General features: G+C 39.9%; 1 protein-coding gene across 7 annotated transcripts in view; it reads right to left on the bottom strand.

Annotated features, from left to right (window-relative positions):
• frmd4a (FERM domain containing 4A) overlaps positions 1–16,776 on the bottom strand; it is an 83,855-nt gene that overhangs the window by 12,636 nt on the left and 54,443 nt on the right. For all 7 annotated transcript variants that reach the window (XM_011476222.3, XM_011476218.3, XM_011476224.3 and 4 more), the window contains exons 3-11: positions 11,666–11,760; positions 10,572–10,664; positions 6,549–6,633; positions 5,584–5,640; positions 4,917–4,939; positions 3,067–3,150; positions 2,916–2,981; positions 2,765–2,822; positions 2,510–2,596 (exon numbers count right to left, since the gene is read on the bottom strand). In XM_011476222.3, coding sequence (XP_011474524.1) covers positions 2,510–2,596; positions 2,765–2,822; positions 2,916–2,981; positions 3,067–3,150; positions 4,917–4,939; positions 5,584–5,640; positions 6,549–6,633; positions 10,572–10,664; positions 11,666–11,760 — 648 coding nt within the window. The remainder of the gene's footprint in view (positions 1–2,509; positions 2,597–2,764; positions 2,823–2,915; positions 2,982–3,066; positions 3,151–4,916; positions 4,940–5,583; positions 5,641–6,548; positions 6,634–10,571; positions 10,665–11,665; positions 11,761–16,776) is intronic.

The raw sequence follows: 16,776 nt of genomic DNA, 5'->3' as shown, positions 1-16,776 counted from the left end.
CAACGTGACAATAGAGCATCCTGAAGTTAAAGTTTTTGTATTTTGTTGACATTTTGCACGGTGTCTACTTGATCAATCTTCAAACGATTTGGAGCCCGTGTGAATGAGTGTCAACACGGCCAGTATCTGATGAAAACAAGGTGACAGCTTTTCCCCATCAAATCGGTGACAGCCACTTGGTCCCTCTGTAATCAGGGTTGTACGTGTGCTCACACACGCCGTGCAACTTCTTCGTTTTGGACCGTAGAACACGCCTACACAATGGCACGAACACACACGAGCAGAGGAAGTGGCTGGTCATCAGTCCTCAGAAAACAAGGCGCTTGCATACACAGCCCACACCCGCCCGTTCTACAATAATGCCTTTGAAAGCAGCCGTGCTTTTATGGCGGACGAAAAGGGTAAATCTGATAGTGTAAATGCCTTTCTTTGGTGTTGTGATAGTCCCTTGAGATGATTTGAAGAATGGAGACTTTAAATAGCTTGGGTCAGTGCGACACCGAGGCAAAGAATTAGTATTTTTTATACTTGGACCAGAGGGCCCCAAAGACTATTGTTTCATCCATGGGTGGGGTTCTAGTGTATAGTCTCAAAAAGATGGACTTACACTCTACAGCCACTTCCTTTTATTTGTTGGCAGTTTTAGAATGATTGCATTTGAGAAGCATTTTATCTGCACCAAAACGGCCAAAATTTAGTTGCTGCTATGATCTCAGCTTCTTTCGTCACATGACATGTTTATCAATACGCAGGGAAATTCATGTGGGAGGATGTCACAATGAACCACATTTTCCAGTGTTTGACAGTAAACTTATGACTGCACCGCCCCGTCGACAAGTGGGACATAATCAGTCAGTAAGAGAGGGGCACAGCATTAAAACTGTAATCCCTGTTTGAAACAGTCACTGGACACAAATGAGGTCATAGAAGTGTGTGACCTTTTCTAACCATCGAGGTAGAAGCAATTGCATTGTGAATAAACATGTCCTGTAGTTTGTCGTCCATAAGTCAGTTTGGGTGGTTACCCTCTGAGTCAGTGTTTAGTGTTACTCAAACTGTCTGACTCATAGGATGATCATAGGAAGATCATCAATGAGGCGCTTCCTCCAATTCAAACAGAGATAGCATTGCCTCATGACAACATCTACGACATTGACTGTATATGAGAACTGGACTGATTGACCCCCTCCCCCCATGGCGTTCCAAAAAAGACACACCGAAATCCTACGTACTTCAATAGAGAAATCAACAGTTATCATTACTCACTTACTACATTTGTCAGAATAACCATTCTTGCTCCGCTACTGCAAGGTATTCAAGAAAAAGTTGCCAATCAGATGCCTCAATAAAAGTATGTGGTCTGACGTTGATGTTGACTCAGTCTGACTCAGACCGATAACAGCTTACTGACAATTTCTGGTTCCAACATGGCGATGACCGTGTCCCAAAATATGGCGACGGAATTGACTTCCTTTGGTTGAAGCTGGAGGTAAATCATTTTCTACGGGTGACTTCACACTTACTTGGTCCAGCTCTGAAATACAGTCAATGGTCTGTAAAGATTCTCTACAGCACGCCGAGGATCCCTCTCTTCCATTTTAAAAAGTCAGACGGGTCAGACCTGCAGCTTCATGACTCACAAACACTGTTGCTTTTCATCTGTGAATGCTTGATTATTCACTTAGATAGAAATGTTTTTAACTCTCTTTCTCTTTTTTTTAGTACTTTTGCAATCCTGCATTATGTATAAAGTTTTATTAGCAATAAAAACTACAGAGTTGGTTAGCACTCCCACCTCACAGTCAAAAGTTCTTGGTTCATATCCCAGCTGGGTCTTCTCTCATTCACAGTTACAGCAAATTTTAATACAGATTTCCCAGTAATTTCCCACACAAACCACTGCTGATCTTCATCATTGACATACACAATGATCATCATGTTGGGAGGGCTGTACCTAGATATAATTTGCACAAGAGAATCTGCTTCTTTATCAGCATAATTTCCAACTAACATTCATAATGAGTCCTATAAAGCAGACATTTGGAGGTAATTAAATGTCCAGGTTATGTGAATGTTGAGCGGTTATTTAGTGGAAAACAAAATTACTGATGAGGCAAACGGCAGGAATCTACACGCCTACATTTACCATCTGGAAGTGTGCTGTCAGTTAAGCAACACTGGAAGCTAACTTCCTCCAATAAATAAAAACATATTGGAAGCTTCCCTTCTAAACACCTTCTCTCTGCTAACATCAGAGCATAGATTTCTACACGAAGCTCCAGTCCAGTAGACAATATACAGTAAATAGCAACTATTTTTTAAATCAGTGGATTTAACTGGTTAAACTAAAATGTAGAGAAACAAACTAGCATTTTTTTCTATGGGGGTGTGTCCTTGTTTTGTGAAAAGACTTGAAATGAATTTTTACAAAAGAAAAACTTCAAAAGAAATGTTCTTTTAGAATTCATAAAAAGGGAAGACAGAGAGCTCACATGGAGCTTTAGCTCACCTTTCTGGGTTTCACTTTGTCTTGGTAGTCGTACTGAAAGATGCCTTTATAGCTCAGACCCAACCACCATGGGATCCCTTGCTTGTCCTGGAAAAAAATACATTAAAAGAAAAGGAAAAAGAAAAAAAAAACACCTTAGAAGTGCTTCATTTCATTTGTAAGTTTCCAATATCTGCAAGCAGGCCCAGAGACAAAAAAAGAAAGTTATGTGAATGCATAAAGGAAAAAAGTAAAGGCAAAGCAGTAAAAGTGTACCTTTACAGCATAGTAATGTACTCCATATGTGGGCAAAGACTCGACAATGCTCATATAACTGTAAGGACAAGAGAAGCAGAGATGTAGGGGTTCATGAGGAAGACTGTCTTCCACACACTGCACAAACAAGCAAAAACAGGGATTTCCTTACTTTACGATAGCCTGCCCTCTCGACTGCCCACTGAGCTTCTTGTAATGCTCTATAACCCTGTCTTCGCTGTGGAACAATAACAGGAAACGGAGCGTTTTTAAAAGAGACAGCAGGTGAGAAGAAATTCTTCTACAATAGAAGAGGCTCTAACCAGTAAGCCAGAGATGGGTGCTCCTTTAAGGCCTGAGTGGGCAGAGCAGGCAGCTTCTTCAGGTCAGACCTGGTTACATCATTGCTGTGAAAGACAGGCAAAGAGGTCAGATCAGTGCTAAATCTGCTTTGAATAAATTACACACACACACACAATAATTCTGAATGTATAACAACTAAAGATACCTTGGGATAGTTTTAAAAACCAGGTTTTGTGCGAGTCAGGTAAACACAGTCAGTCTGGTTGACGGAGAGGACTAAATGTTGATGTTCTGAAAACTCTATTTTAAGGACTGGGTGCGGCCCAATTCTAAGCAGCTGCAGAAAAACTGACAGTGGGCCAGGAGAAAACAAGAGGGATAAAAAGTAAGGTCTAAACGTTAAAAATAGTTTTAAAAAAATAAGAAAGGGGAATGGAGCTCGAAAAGATTAGAACAGAGTAAATGAGGCACAATGCCACAGTACGAGCTAAAGAGACTTGAACTGGTTTCTAGATCTCCAGCAGCAATCGGGCTTCGTACTTTATTGCAATCCTCTAGCCAATCTTTAGACACCGGTAAAGCTCAAAAAGGTAAAGGCGACTCTGGGACCATGGCAACCTTTGATCTGAGACTTTGGAACACATCCTCACTATCCAACATTAACAAAACAGCTGTTCTATTGATATGAATTCACTAAACTATTCCTCTGGTTTACACCGGATTCTTTTCTTCAGAAAACCTGGACTGATGGAACCAGCACTGATCTTGATTTGTTTTTGCTGTTCATCTGAGTTGCTTCTTTAGTTCTAACTGCCGATGGGAGTTTTGGGTAATATTTGTGGACTGGTCCTTCGGAGGGGTCTTGGCATGGCTCAGGGGACCTAAAAACCGTTTACAGCATTTTCAACATTTTAATATTGACAAGTGAAAGTCAAATGTGTTCTGTATGCAATACAACCAACTCCCAAATGCAAATGCTAGCATTAGTTGTAGTATATACAGTATTTCCAAAGCCTAAAAGCCCAACAAATGTTATGAGGGCTCAAACTCTCAGAAAATATGACAGAAACAAATGTTTCCATTATTATTGAACCAAAAGAAAGTTATGTGAGAAAATGTTGTTAGATCTTGTAGAGGAATGACCTGAATACTGTTTGAAAGAACTCTGTTGTGCATGAGAAAGAAAGACAAATATAATATTTATCACAATTGGATAGTTGCCAGTGAATTGATTCCACAATCCTGGCTTGTGGCAGAAGGACACAGCAGTTTCCGGCTGTAATGTCTCTCTGATCTGTGCCAGTCATTAAAAACAGTGATGGTTTAATGACAGCAGCTTTTCTATAGTCATTCAGCGTGAATGCTGAGTGAAAATGCCTAGTGTGGGGATGAGTGTGTGTGACTGAGATATAAAACAAGTGGGAATAAGTTGAAAGGAATGTCTCTAGAGAGTGTCACATTCCAGTCCACTTCAGGATGTGGAGTTTATTTACTTCTTTAACCAGCGGATATGAGGTCAGAGGTGACGGCTGCTGTAGTTAGTTATCCACGCTGCAATAAGGATGATGTACCTTTGGGCTATTAAAAACCTGCAAAGCTAAAAGGTAAGTTTAATCTAAACTTACGAAATGATTGTAATGATGGTGTTCATACATTTTGGTTTTTGCTCCTCATATTAAAAAAGTAAAATCGCTTCATACTTAAATATTTTCTTTACATAAACATAGTTGGAGGACATTGGAGAACAGTTTCTCAACTAGTCTCATCACTCAGGCATATTTAAGACTGAAAGTCAGAAAACTTACACAGTGTACTTACATTTGATGCAAATAAGAAATCCTAGATAATAAAAGAATAATTGTTTATTTACCTGGTGAAATCCCCTTTTGCCTCCTGTGAAAAGAAACAGAAATAGTGAGAACATATCAGACATTTGATCAGGAGTATGGAAAAACTGATCAGATTTATGTTTATATTTATACAGCTTGCAGAAGTAATGCAGCCATAAAGACTGCCCTGCTGGAGCCAAAGAGAGACACTGAAGGAAAACTTCAAAGCTTGAGGAACGGATACCTGATACTGTACGACTGCACCTGAACACATGGAACAAATACCACCACGGACACACAAACACACGCAGACGAGCCAGTCAGCCTAATGTGTAACCTGACATAGCAGAATCCCAGTTAATGGAATGAGCTTCTCTGAGAGAAGAAAATCAAAGAAAAAAGATCTGGGATCAAAGAAACGGTTCCCACAATGCAGTGTGTTCGGGAAGCAAAAGCAGTGCGGATCTTCTCATGCTCTGTTCAGTTGGTTGACAGCAAACTTCTGACATATTTTAAAAACTTTCATCTGATCGCAGGTCAACATGAAATACGTTTAACGATCCTCATGCATGGTCACACACTCATGAAGATATAACAGTCACCAGCAAACTGTTTACTGCAATTCGTGGACAAAAGTATACTTTTGTATAACAAAGTTAATGTGGACATAAAAACTACAATCACACAAATTAGTAAACGTTTTCTTACTTGTAGGATATAGGAGGCCAACTCAAAGACAACCTCACTGTCTACTTCAATTAGCTCCTGCAAAAGAAAAGACAATGACATTCATGAGTAACACCTCCTTTTCTTGTCTGAAAGTGCTAAAGTGAAATACAAACTGTGCTGAAATGGGGATTAAAAATGTTCCTGCCTCTACAAAATTTTACTTTATCATTGAAAATATGCTGTTTGTTTTCCAGGATGCACACTTATGATAAAAGATAATAAGTTTGTGTAAACTATAGTATATGTGTCTATATATCATCATTTTGATTCTCACTCAATATTTCATGTTTTATTCGAGTTGACACAAAACCATGAGCTTTGTGTACATGCGCCCTCCTGTGGACACAACACATAACTGCATATCATTAAAACTACATGGAAAGATGATAACAAGATAACAAGTAAATATGTACTAAAAAGTAATCTTTTTCACTAAATATGTGTAAATTATGCTAATAAAAAAAACAGGGTTGTCCTAGTCAATACAAAATGCCTCAGCATAAAAATCTAGTAAAGTAAAAGTTCATTTTATGAGGGTTTTCTCCAAAAAAGAATTTCATAGCCATCCATAAGGTCTACATAAATGGGCTTCAGCATTGCCAGATGGCAGTAAATGTGTCACATTATTGGCTTGTTGCTGTGATGTAGGACATTGCTCAGTGTGATGAGTAACAGCTGATGCAAATAGCTCAAAAATCAGTGTGCAGAGCAGAGGTCCAGGTTTTCCTCAGGTGGCAGCCTCTAATTTAGATTCCAAAATTGGGTTAACAAATTGGTGGCATACTTCTAAATACAAGGTTATTCTGTTGATAAAGTTGTTACGCAAAACATGTGAATCAAATAGCAATGGATTAGGATACTAAGACTACTGGTTTTGTAAATAGATGCAGTGTTATTTCTTATTAGGGATAAAAACACATCAACATGAGACATAAAAAGCTTACCTTGAATATGATAGACTTGGCATTAAGAAAGAACAGCTCAATTGTAGCATTGTCCTTGAGATAAGATATACTCTCGATGTAAAACCTAAAAAATATAAAGAAGGTTTATTATTGTCAACCCTTTTAGCAATGGCTTATCTATATAACTATCTTTACAACCTAAATAAAATACAGAACTCTGTTCTAGTAATGCTGGGTGTTGTCTTCACTTTGGCTTTAATATTTCTACATGTATGCTTTTGCCTGTTCTGCATTTTACAGCAGTGACAATGATTAAGCAATAATACAGATGACCAGCAGGGGGCGAACCCCAACAGAAGCAGAAAGAGTTCAATGAACATTTTTTTCTCCCTTGACATCCAATCTCCCTGTGCCCGCGCTGGCTGTCCATTGTTATTTTGGTAGTGTGTTCACATTCCTCCATCTGCATATGCAGTCACATAAACATTCAGCCTTTTGATGTGCACATGATGCTCTTTGCACAATCGTTTGTCCCGGTGCACGATCAGCACGGTACAGTGATTCCACACAGTGAAATACAGACACTCACACACTGGAGGGAAAAGCACAGTAACCCACTTCTAGCAGAGCATATAGCATGGAACTGACATAATAATGCCATCTAAATTTAGCCCATAAATGCATGCAGAACTGGAGGGGAGCAAGTGGTGCACTGGAGGCTACATGCTGCTGTCATCTGTAGTGAAAATACAAATTCCAAAGGTTTCTCTCCAATGAAATTGTTTGCTTCGTCTCTCAGATGTTTATCTCTTTGTGACTAAACAAGGTGTCCAAAACATGTCTACATAGGAGCATGCGAGTGAGTGTGTTCAGGCATCGAGTGAGTATGGCTGTAGGTGGATCGATGCGGGAGGGCTTAAATCACGCTACGCATTGAGCTGCCAGAGAGAATGAGAGGAGTCCTGTCAATATTCGGAGTTTGAATGTTTAATTAAAGCTGCGGTGTTGATGAGACATGCACACTGTCAGCAAAGCAGCAGGCTTGCAAAAAAAAAAGCCCCGACTAAATCTGCCAAATATTGTCATCGGTCTCACATGTTTCCACAACACACAAAAAATGACAACATGAGTGTGAGCTAACATGAAGCCTATAAATCCACAAAAAAACAGAGCTAAACCATCATGCTGCGCCTCATAATAGATTCAGGTCTGACATTAGGGCTCACTGCTGTTCCACTATGAATCTGCACATGGAGCAAACGAGTGTACAGATGTGAAGGAGATGTGTTTGGGTGGAGATGCACCCACTGTGACATTTAAAGAGATTGAGGTTAGAGATTGAGTTGAACTGTGGGAGAAAAGAGATGGGGGGGGGGGGGGGGGGGGGGTTTGCAACTCAAAATTGTGTCAGAGTTCACAGAGCTATGATCACAATCGCAAACACATTTTAGTCTAATCCAATACACAGAGAGAGACCTTCACCCAGCAGTCTGCCCACAGACACACAGCTGTTTAACACACTTCTATGAGGAGCACTTAGTAAAATCAGGACCTGCTGCATTCTGCTGGGATTCTGTGGGTTGTGACTAAAGAAGCTGCTTTACTGTGTTATGATTTTTACTAGCTTGTAAAAGTTACCAATAAATAATACTTTTATGCTGAGTGATCATGCTGTTTTCCAGACAAAGAGCAGCATACTGGTGTTTATTATGTGACCTCATTAAGTTCTAGTTTTGACAAAAAATATAAACAAAGGCTTGAGTTTTCAATTTTTGTACATGGGATCACATTTGCTGAACAGTGTTTTGCTTTGTTTATCTAAAAAAAAGTATTTTATATTGCACATTTAACATTATGCAAGCGCCTAAATCAATAATACTATAAAAAAGAAAACAAAATGTCAATGTAACAGCCAGCTCTGGGTTATGTGAGTGTAAAGCCATTGTTTGAAGACATAAAAGAGGAGAGTTTCAGGCTTTGTTTTATGATCCTGCTGTCATAGGGTCAGTGAGGGGCTTTTATCTGAGGCAACAGTAACAGCTGTACATTAAAGGGGGCACATCTCATAATAGGTTTTGTCATGTACAAGAGTACATATTTGATCTGTTTAGTTTATTAAAAACCTATAAAAAGTCTAAAGCTGCACATGCTTATCAAACAGTGATGCTCCCCAAAGAGTCTCTGCAAGAAAACTTTGCATTTTATAGTCTCAGTGAGGTTATTTACATAGGATTTAAATACGACCCATACAGGCAGGTTTAAAAGGGCTGTGAGTAGCTAAAAGACACTGGAGCGGGAGTTCAACGCGGCGGTCGAAGCTTTTTCCAATAACTTATCTTATTAATCTGTTCCTCCTACCATGTGAAATTAATGTGCAGGAAAACACTGGCTTCATAATTCAGTCTACTGAGATTCTAACATTTTAACTTGCTATTTAAACACTAATAGCGACTCCACTGCTGAATCATGGCAACAGAAACAAGGTGTAGTTCAGTGTCTTGACACTTCAACATATGGACGGGTAAGGCGGGAATCAAACCTGCAGTCTTTCGATCAGAGGTCGACTGCCCTACCACTGCACCATGGCTGCATATATAAAGCAGCATTTCTCTGCTTCAGACTCAGCTGGTTTACATTGATAGCATAAACACTTCACTCCTGTAGTGAAGTGTTGCATTTCTTTGCAAAGCTGCTTTTCTCCAACTTAGAATCCACTCAAAATACATTAATTTTAGAGTAACGCTAATTCAAAGAACCTCAATACCGGAGCTAAAGGTCTGGTGTTAACGGGTTAAACAAGAGCTGCGTTTACATGGACAAAAGTAATCAGAAAGAAAGCCTGATCTGAACAAAAATGCGTCATGTAAACACGCCGTTCGGAATACTCTGCCCCCATCAGACTCGTTCGGTTTAAAATTTCTTTCCAATGGAGATAGGTGGGTTATGCCGATTGTTGATCCGATCGTTGTGCATGTAAACGGTTCATTCCGTTAGTGTGTTACTACTGCTCAGGTTTAACGTCATGCATAGACGGTGTTTCGCTCCAAAGAAGGCTTTGGAGCTCAAACAGGACCGACCGGCTGCTTTGCGGACGCCCGGTGCGAAGCGCGGAGCGCCGCTCCGCCCTCATCCCGCCCTCATCCCACCCTCACCTAGCTGGCTCCTTGCTTCTCCCTTTTCTTACACCCCTCGCAAGGGGGGTAGCCAGGGAGGAGCGCTTCGTGCCTCGTGACGTCTGGACCCTGCGCTGTCTGGGCTAAGGCGCCGGTGGACCGAGCGAACTGTGTTTTTGATCAGAGCAGCCGGACTTATAACTTTGTGTTTGAGGGGAGGGGAGGATGCTTTTTTACGTGTGCGTTTTGTTGTTTTGTTATGTATGTGTGGGAGACTTCGGACTGCGATCCGTCCCGCCGCTCTGGGTTAGCAAGCTGCTCGAGCAGAGCTCGGACCGCCAACCTTACACAGCGGCTTTCGTGCGGGGTGTGAGCTTTTCTAAGCAGAAATGCTGCGCAGTCCTTAGAAACCGTTCAAACAATCACCTGGATTTGCTTCCAGTCGTGTCCTGACAAAATAAAGGCTGATGTTATTCCCGCATGGATTTTATGTTCATCCAGGGCTGTTCTGTTGTTAGCACGTGTTAGCATCTCTTAACCCTTCTTCCAGGTCCGCTCCGCAACAAAAAAAGCACTGACCCCACGGATTAAAAATACAATGATGAGCGAACAGGCGCTTCATAATAACCATACCAATAATAAAAGCACGTTTAGAAGATCATCTCGTTTATTACGGAGCAGCCACATATTTATGTATGTGGCAGCTCAGCTTGTTTATAGCGAGACTCATTTTCTCTTCCGGTATTTTAAAGAAAAGTGCGCATGTGCAAACAAAATGATTTATTCCGACCGAATGTGTGGCCCATGTAGACATTTGTTATAATCTGAAAAGGTTTTTCTGGGCCCATGTACAAGGTTAAATTCTAATCTGATTTTTCATCCGATCAAGACATTTTGTGCATGTAACCGCGGCTTGTGGTGAAGGTGGAGGGTTCACACTAAGACTTACCTGACACTGAAGTAGAGCACAATGGGACCAGACTTCTTGGGGAATTCATGCTCTAACACTCTGCGGTCCAGTTGCAGCCAACTGAAGTGGCCCCTGGTGATGCAGAAACAACAAGTCAATGCCATTAGTTGGATATGTCTTCTACTTGGCAAGGAATTACAAATATATAACACATTTCTACTTAAGCCCCCAGAGTTTTACTTTTCCACTGACATTCTCGTCTTTTGTTTCCTCCCATTGTAACTTTATCAGTCTCCTATTTCACATCTGAGAGAAAAAACTGCAGACAGGTTGCCAACCTGGTGACCTTGCCCTGTTTCCTAAGCAACTGAGAGGCATCTCTCTCTAACCTTCTTTCCCACAAAGGCAGCTTCTGCAAGAAAATTCAACAAATCTCTACATCACAGACATCTTCAAGACTGGAAAGAAAAGTCATGCAAGTCAGGCTTGGCTGAGTCTGAAATCAAAGGTTACATTGGAAGAAAGATTTACGGTTTTTTCCTGTTTTCAAAAGAGTTGAATGTCTGTGCAGTCAGGACACCATGGTGCTTTGTTTTTTTGTAGGTCACAATACACAACAAGACTCATTTGAATTTCACATTTGCATTGTAAGCACTGCTTTTTTAACAGGCCTACTGGCAGATAAGGCCTCGTGATCTTTGCTGTCCTCCATCAAGTCGATGAATACCTGAGCTGTAACACCAGAACCCATTGTAACTAGAATGTCCAGATCAGTTCTGTGTGATACTCGGAGTAGAGTTATAAGGATTATGGTGAAATAACAGTTATGCCCCTTGATGGTCTTCTTACAATGACCCAGTTACCAACCCTGTTGCAGAAACTACGTCCCAGAAAATGTTTTTAAATTTTGTCTAAAACTTGCATAATCACAATAAAAAAAACACTGGGAACGCTTTTACAATAGATCAAAAGATAACTGGAGTGGGATTTTAAAGATACACTATTTTCTGTGACATCAAAAAATTGTGCTTTGCTTCCTAAATGATCAAATGGATGTTGTAAATTTTGCTTTGAGGACATTTTTTATGCGAGCAAATTGACAAAACAAAATGAACAGATTAAATGTATCTTACGTTTCATCCACGTATGCAATTCCAAAGTACTCTTTTTCTTTGAGGTTAAAGTGAGAGGCCACGAGGTCCAGCAAATCCTTTGCCATCAGTTTGGGCTGCAAAAAAGACAAATGAAATGTTTGGTTCATGCTTTTTCATGACCGTGACAGTCGCCGTGCATAGAGCTTAGAGTTTATTCCAAAAGCTAAAGATTTAAAGCAATGACCAGACTTTTTTTTTCAACTAAAACAAGCAGAATGACTGTGAAGCTCGATAAAGACACAGAGAGAGAGAGGCAGAAAAAAGATGGATGTGGCTGGTGGATGTTGCTGACACTGCAAGTGCCCTTCCCTTCCCTTCCCTTCCCTCCAGTCTCCTTTCTGACCCTTACCTTTCACTGCAGAGTCACTGTTTCAGTTGCTATGGCCAACAGAACAGCAGCAATACATTTTTCAAACTAACTTCTACTGTAAACATTTGCTTAAACTATATGAGAGAGGACCCAGAGTCTTTCTTAACATGCAGAGCAGACAAATCACTTCAAAGCCTCACAGAGATCAGGGATTGCTGCCATATGCTGTTGGTTTGTCAGATCATGAGTAAAAGTAGATCCGGCCCTGTGGTTAACCATGGGTGTGCCTCATTCCCTACATATACACACAAACATTTGCAGACAAATTAAGATGCACAAGCCAACGTAGACATTGAACAAATTTTCTAAATTTCTGGATACAAGAGGAATAAGCATTTTATATGTAAAAAAAAAAGAATTCATTTATTGTGTAAAATTGAATTTATATACCGATATGCAGCTACACACAAACAGAATTTATTGCCACAGTAAACAAATGCCAATGCCAGTGACCTATACTGTGTACACATTGCACAGCTAACTTCAGTGTCAGAAGCTAACTGGAGTTATTTAATGAAAAGGAGGTGAGGTCATACACACACAAAACTACACAAACACACACTCAGAGGAAAATATCATCACTAAGCTGCATCCCACATAACTATGACATCTACAGAATAGTTTACAACATCTAAATGTTTTTGGAACATGAGCTGAATGAGGATATTATGTGGACAAACTGTGCCATAAGAATCCTATGACAATAACCTTATAATACAAATGTGTGTCCTTTATAAAGAAATCTGTAGTGACATAGATACTGTAATGTTTAGAGCTTTTTCCAACTGCATTTTTGCTTCTGTTCCTGACACACAACGATTTGAATAAAGAAATACTCAGAAATGCAAGTTTAAGTTGAATTTAACAGGTACTTGCACGCTCCAAACAGTGAGGGGGGTCACTAAGTTCAGTCCTCTTATACAGGCAATGGCTTAAATCTGACTTTTGATGACTCTGTGAAAATTAGTACCTCTATCCAGAGCATGAAAGGCACTGATGTTTCATGTGAGAAAGAGCTATAAAGATCAACAGCAAACCCTCTGGCTTAAAGAGCCCGTAGCTCTGAATATGGACTGTCTTTATGGGCTTTACTGTAATTCCTGTTTTGGTTCAGTCTGGGAAATATCCATGGTTAGCATCCCATTACCATTACCATACTACCTGGTAACAACACAAATGGAGAGACACAAAAAGGGGGGGAGGTTGTAAGAACCAACATGTGTGGGGACTGGAACCAAAGAGGAACACAGAGTAAAGAAGGAAAAATTGTATGGAGAAAAACAATTGAAACCATGATAAATCGATGAACATCAAGAGGCCATGACTAAGAATAACAAACAAGATGAACAGAACTCGCTTTAAGTTGTCTTAGCTCTTTGTCTTACTACTGCAGTGATTTGTGCTTAAATTCAGCCTAAAGGCAGCCTTAGCATTACAGTTGAATTCTGCTTTCTCTACAAATGACAATAACACCACACACAAGTATGGACTGCAGCTGATTCACAAGATGGAACAAGTTGTCAGTTAGTGCATTCCTCTTGTACTGTGCAAAAGAAACAAACATGGGAAAAAGGTACAGCTGTCACTATTCAATGCAACAAAAATACAACAATCAAACCAAAACCTAAATGGAATTATACACTAACTATATGGTTCAAACTCCTGCAAAAATACAAAATCTTAAATAGTGCAAAAAAATAAAATGGGTAGCATACGGTAGGCAATTTAAACCAGCAGAATATGATCCAACTTTTAAATATTGGACTACAAAAGGAATAACAGCATGGTGCTTATTAGAAAAGGACGGACAGCTGGAGAGTTTTGAGAACTTGTCGTAGCAACACCTAAAAGGAGACAAACATTCACCTTCAGAGTAGCACCATTTTCTAAAGGATTAACAATGCAGCTCATATCTGGGGTCTAAGGTTTTAATTAAATTAATAAACCCCGTCTTCTCCAAGGTATATATGGGTACCATGTCTTTGGCTGTATGCAAAACGACCGCTTCTGTGATTGTCCTCCACCGTGCCCCTGACCTCAACGGTTCTGCTATTAGTACTGGAGAAGTCGCATTTTCTTTGTGTCCCACAAGATATAAACTACAGCTGTGACGCTGTGGGATTTTTGATCACCGCGCTGATGAAGCAGCAGGAGTTGCTGTCACCCCCCCACCACCACCACCGCTGCCGCCGAACACAAAATCTTCCGGCGGCCGCGTCGCAAATGAATTCCAGTACAAGTAATAATTGCAATGCAGTATTCTTTATTAACAAATAACAGTAACAACTAACTACTAACAATTAACTATATAGGTGTTGCAGAATGACTATGTGTATGTGTGTCAGCACACTGCGTGTGTAAGAGGAATGAGCGCGTGCCACACGAGAGTGTGTGAGAGTGTGCGTTCGTTCATGTTTGGTGTTACGGAATGAATGACAACAGTAATAAAAGGTTTTCCCCAGGTGTTGGAATAGGTTTGTGATGCTGCTGCCTTTGACTGCGATGGGCTTTATGTTGCAGCGTGGGGTCTCTTCCTCCAAGTCTGTGGCAGCAAACCCAAACCAGTTCTAAACAACAGATGATTTTATTCCTTTCTTGGGAACTAACTTCCTACTCTCACCGGTAGCCATGCTGTCGCTAACTGTCACGTGTGTGCTATGATGTTGTTGTTTGTCGCTTGACATACCGCCGTGTGAAACTAACGCTACGGAAGCTCTGGGGAGCCAAAAATGCGCATTTCCACAAAAATTGATTTAGTTATTTTTTAAATCCCCTGTAAAAAAAATTTTGAATTAATTCATTCAATCGATTTTTCACCCAGGTCTAGTGGAGAAGTAAATGTAGACCATTCTCATGTATTATGGAAATGTTTGCATGTAACAGGATTTTGGAAGATGGTGTGTGATATCACATGCAAAGTGCTGGGATTTACAATTTCTCTGGAACCAGAACTGTTTTATTTGTACATGTTCTCAGGAAACTCTGTCCACCAAAGTGACAAATACTTATTTAAAGTTATGTCACTAGCTGCTAAAAAAACATTGACCAGGAACTGGGGCACTACGTCGATCCCATCAAAGGAGCAATGGACTTCAACAATTATTGACATCTATTCAACGGAAAAAATAACATACAGGCTAAGACTGCAAGAGGCATAATTACACCGAAAGTGGAAAAAAATGGACACTTTACAACAAATAGACAGAAGAAGCACCTAGAATTGACCCTTGTTATTGTGGTTTGTTTTCATGTAATAAAAATAAAGTTAAAAAAAAAACTAAATGAAATCAATTTTGACTGTCAGTTATTTCTTTTAAAGTGTGGCAAACAATATGGAAATAGGATTTTTTTTGGTCATTTTAGAACTTCATTGGCAATAATGTAAACATAATCACCACTTTCCCAAAGAACTGCAACTGTGCGATTAATTAAATGGGACAGACACAGGGACTGAACAATGGCATGCACACAAACACATGCATACACTCATAAAGACAGCAAACACAACACATTCATTAGATGGTACAGCTCTCTGCAAGCTTAGACAACATTGCTTTTCACAGACATTTAACCCATTGCTGCTCAGCAGCACAGATAATTAACTGAGTGAGAATTACAGGGGAAGGGGCTGGGAGACGCACAGTATAGCTTATCCCCAGACTGGTAATGAACGTGCAAAAGAGGCTCATTAAACTGACAGTCGCATCTTTGTGTATGGCAAAACAGGCCCTTGGTGCTTCAAGAATTTCTCAAATTTAATGGGGCAACAATTAACGTATCATGGCAGTCTACACAGCACAAAGCTGTGTTATAGTGATGATCTCAAGCATGTATTCATCAATCATTAAGCTTCTTAAGGTCTGTCTGTGTTCAGTCCAATCTGTATGACTTGGTCAATTTGTTGGAGATCCCTTCAGTGCTTACTGTTGTGTTTCATTCTCTACATAAAGTCAAACTATAAAGGACATGTCATCGGTGAACAAAGGGGATAAGGTAGAGCGCTGAGGTGAATGACACCTGTGGGACTGAGCAGTCGCTCAAAAAGGCCCAGCTGGCTTGCTTGTCCAGATTAAACCAGAGGACAAAGCAGGATATGTAAAAGCCATTTAGAAAGTGAGGATTTCTTCCTTCTTCAAAAAAATGTATGTTATGTGAACACATAATAAATAATGGTTTTGTTTTTGCAAATGGGGTGAGTGCTTGCCTTCTTAGTTGAGTGAAAAACAATGTAATTCTCTATGGCCCCCATAACAATTCAGTGACCTACAAAACATTTGCTCCACAGATGGAAGGAAAAGAAGAAAAAAACACAACCGTATCTTGCCTTTTCTATTTAGACTGTAACAGCTGCTCGTAGCAAAATATTCACATTTCAGACTCTTTATACTTTTTATACATTTATATTGCTGTAACCCATACATACCCATTGCACACAAGTCATACATTTATTTGCATAAACTTAAATTAAAGTTAAAAAGAAGTAACCTTGTTTTCTTTTTATTTTCTCTTTACTTCTTAAATTGAGATAAAAAAAAGAGCATTAGCAACCATGAATCAAAAGACCAGCAGATCCTGCAGTACTATGTGCAGAAATTCATCAACAGGAAGCAGGAAAATGCATGAGCAAAGACGACATGGAGAGGAAAAGACAGAGACTGTACGTGAAAGAGTGGCAAAAACAAGTACCAATTTGAAGTGAAAATAATCTCTGGCAGCGTAA

The sequence above is a fragment of the Oryzias latipes genome, chromosome 6 (genome assembly GCF_002234675.1).
Source record: "Oryzias latipes chromosome 6, ASM223467v1".
Classification (NCBI taxonomy): Eukaryota; Metazoa; Chordata; class Actinopteri; order Beloniformes; family Adrianichthyidae; genus Oryzias; species Oryzias latipes.
Note: the sequence above shows the minus strand (reverse complement) of the source record. Positions and strands in the feature narration are given on the sequence as shown.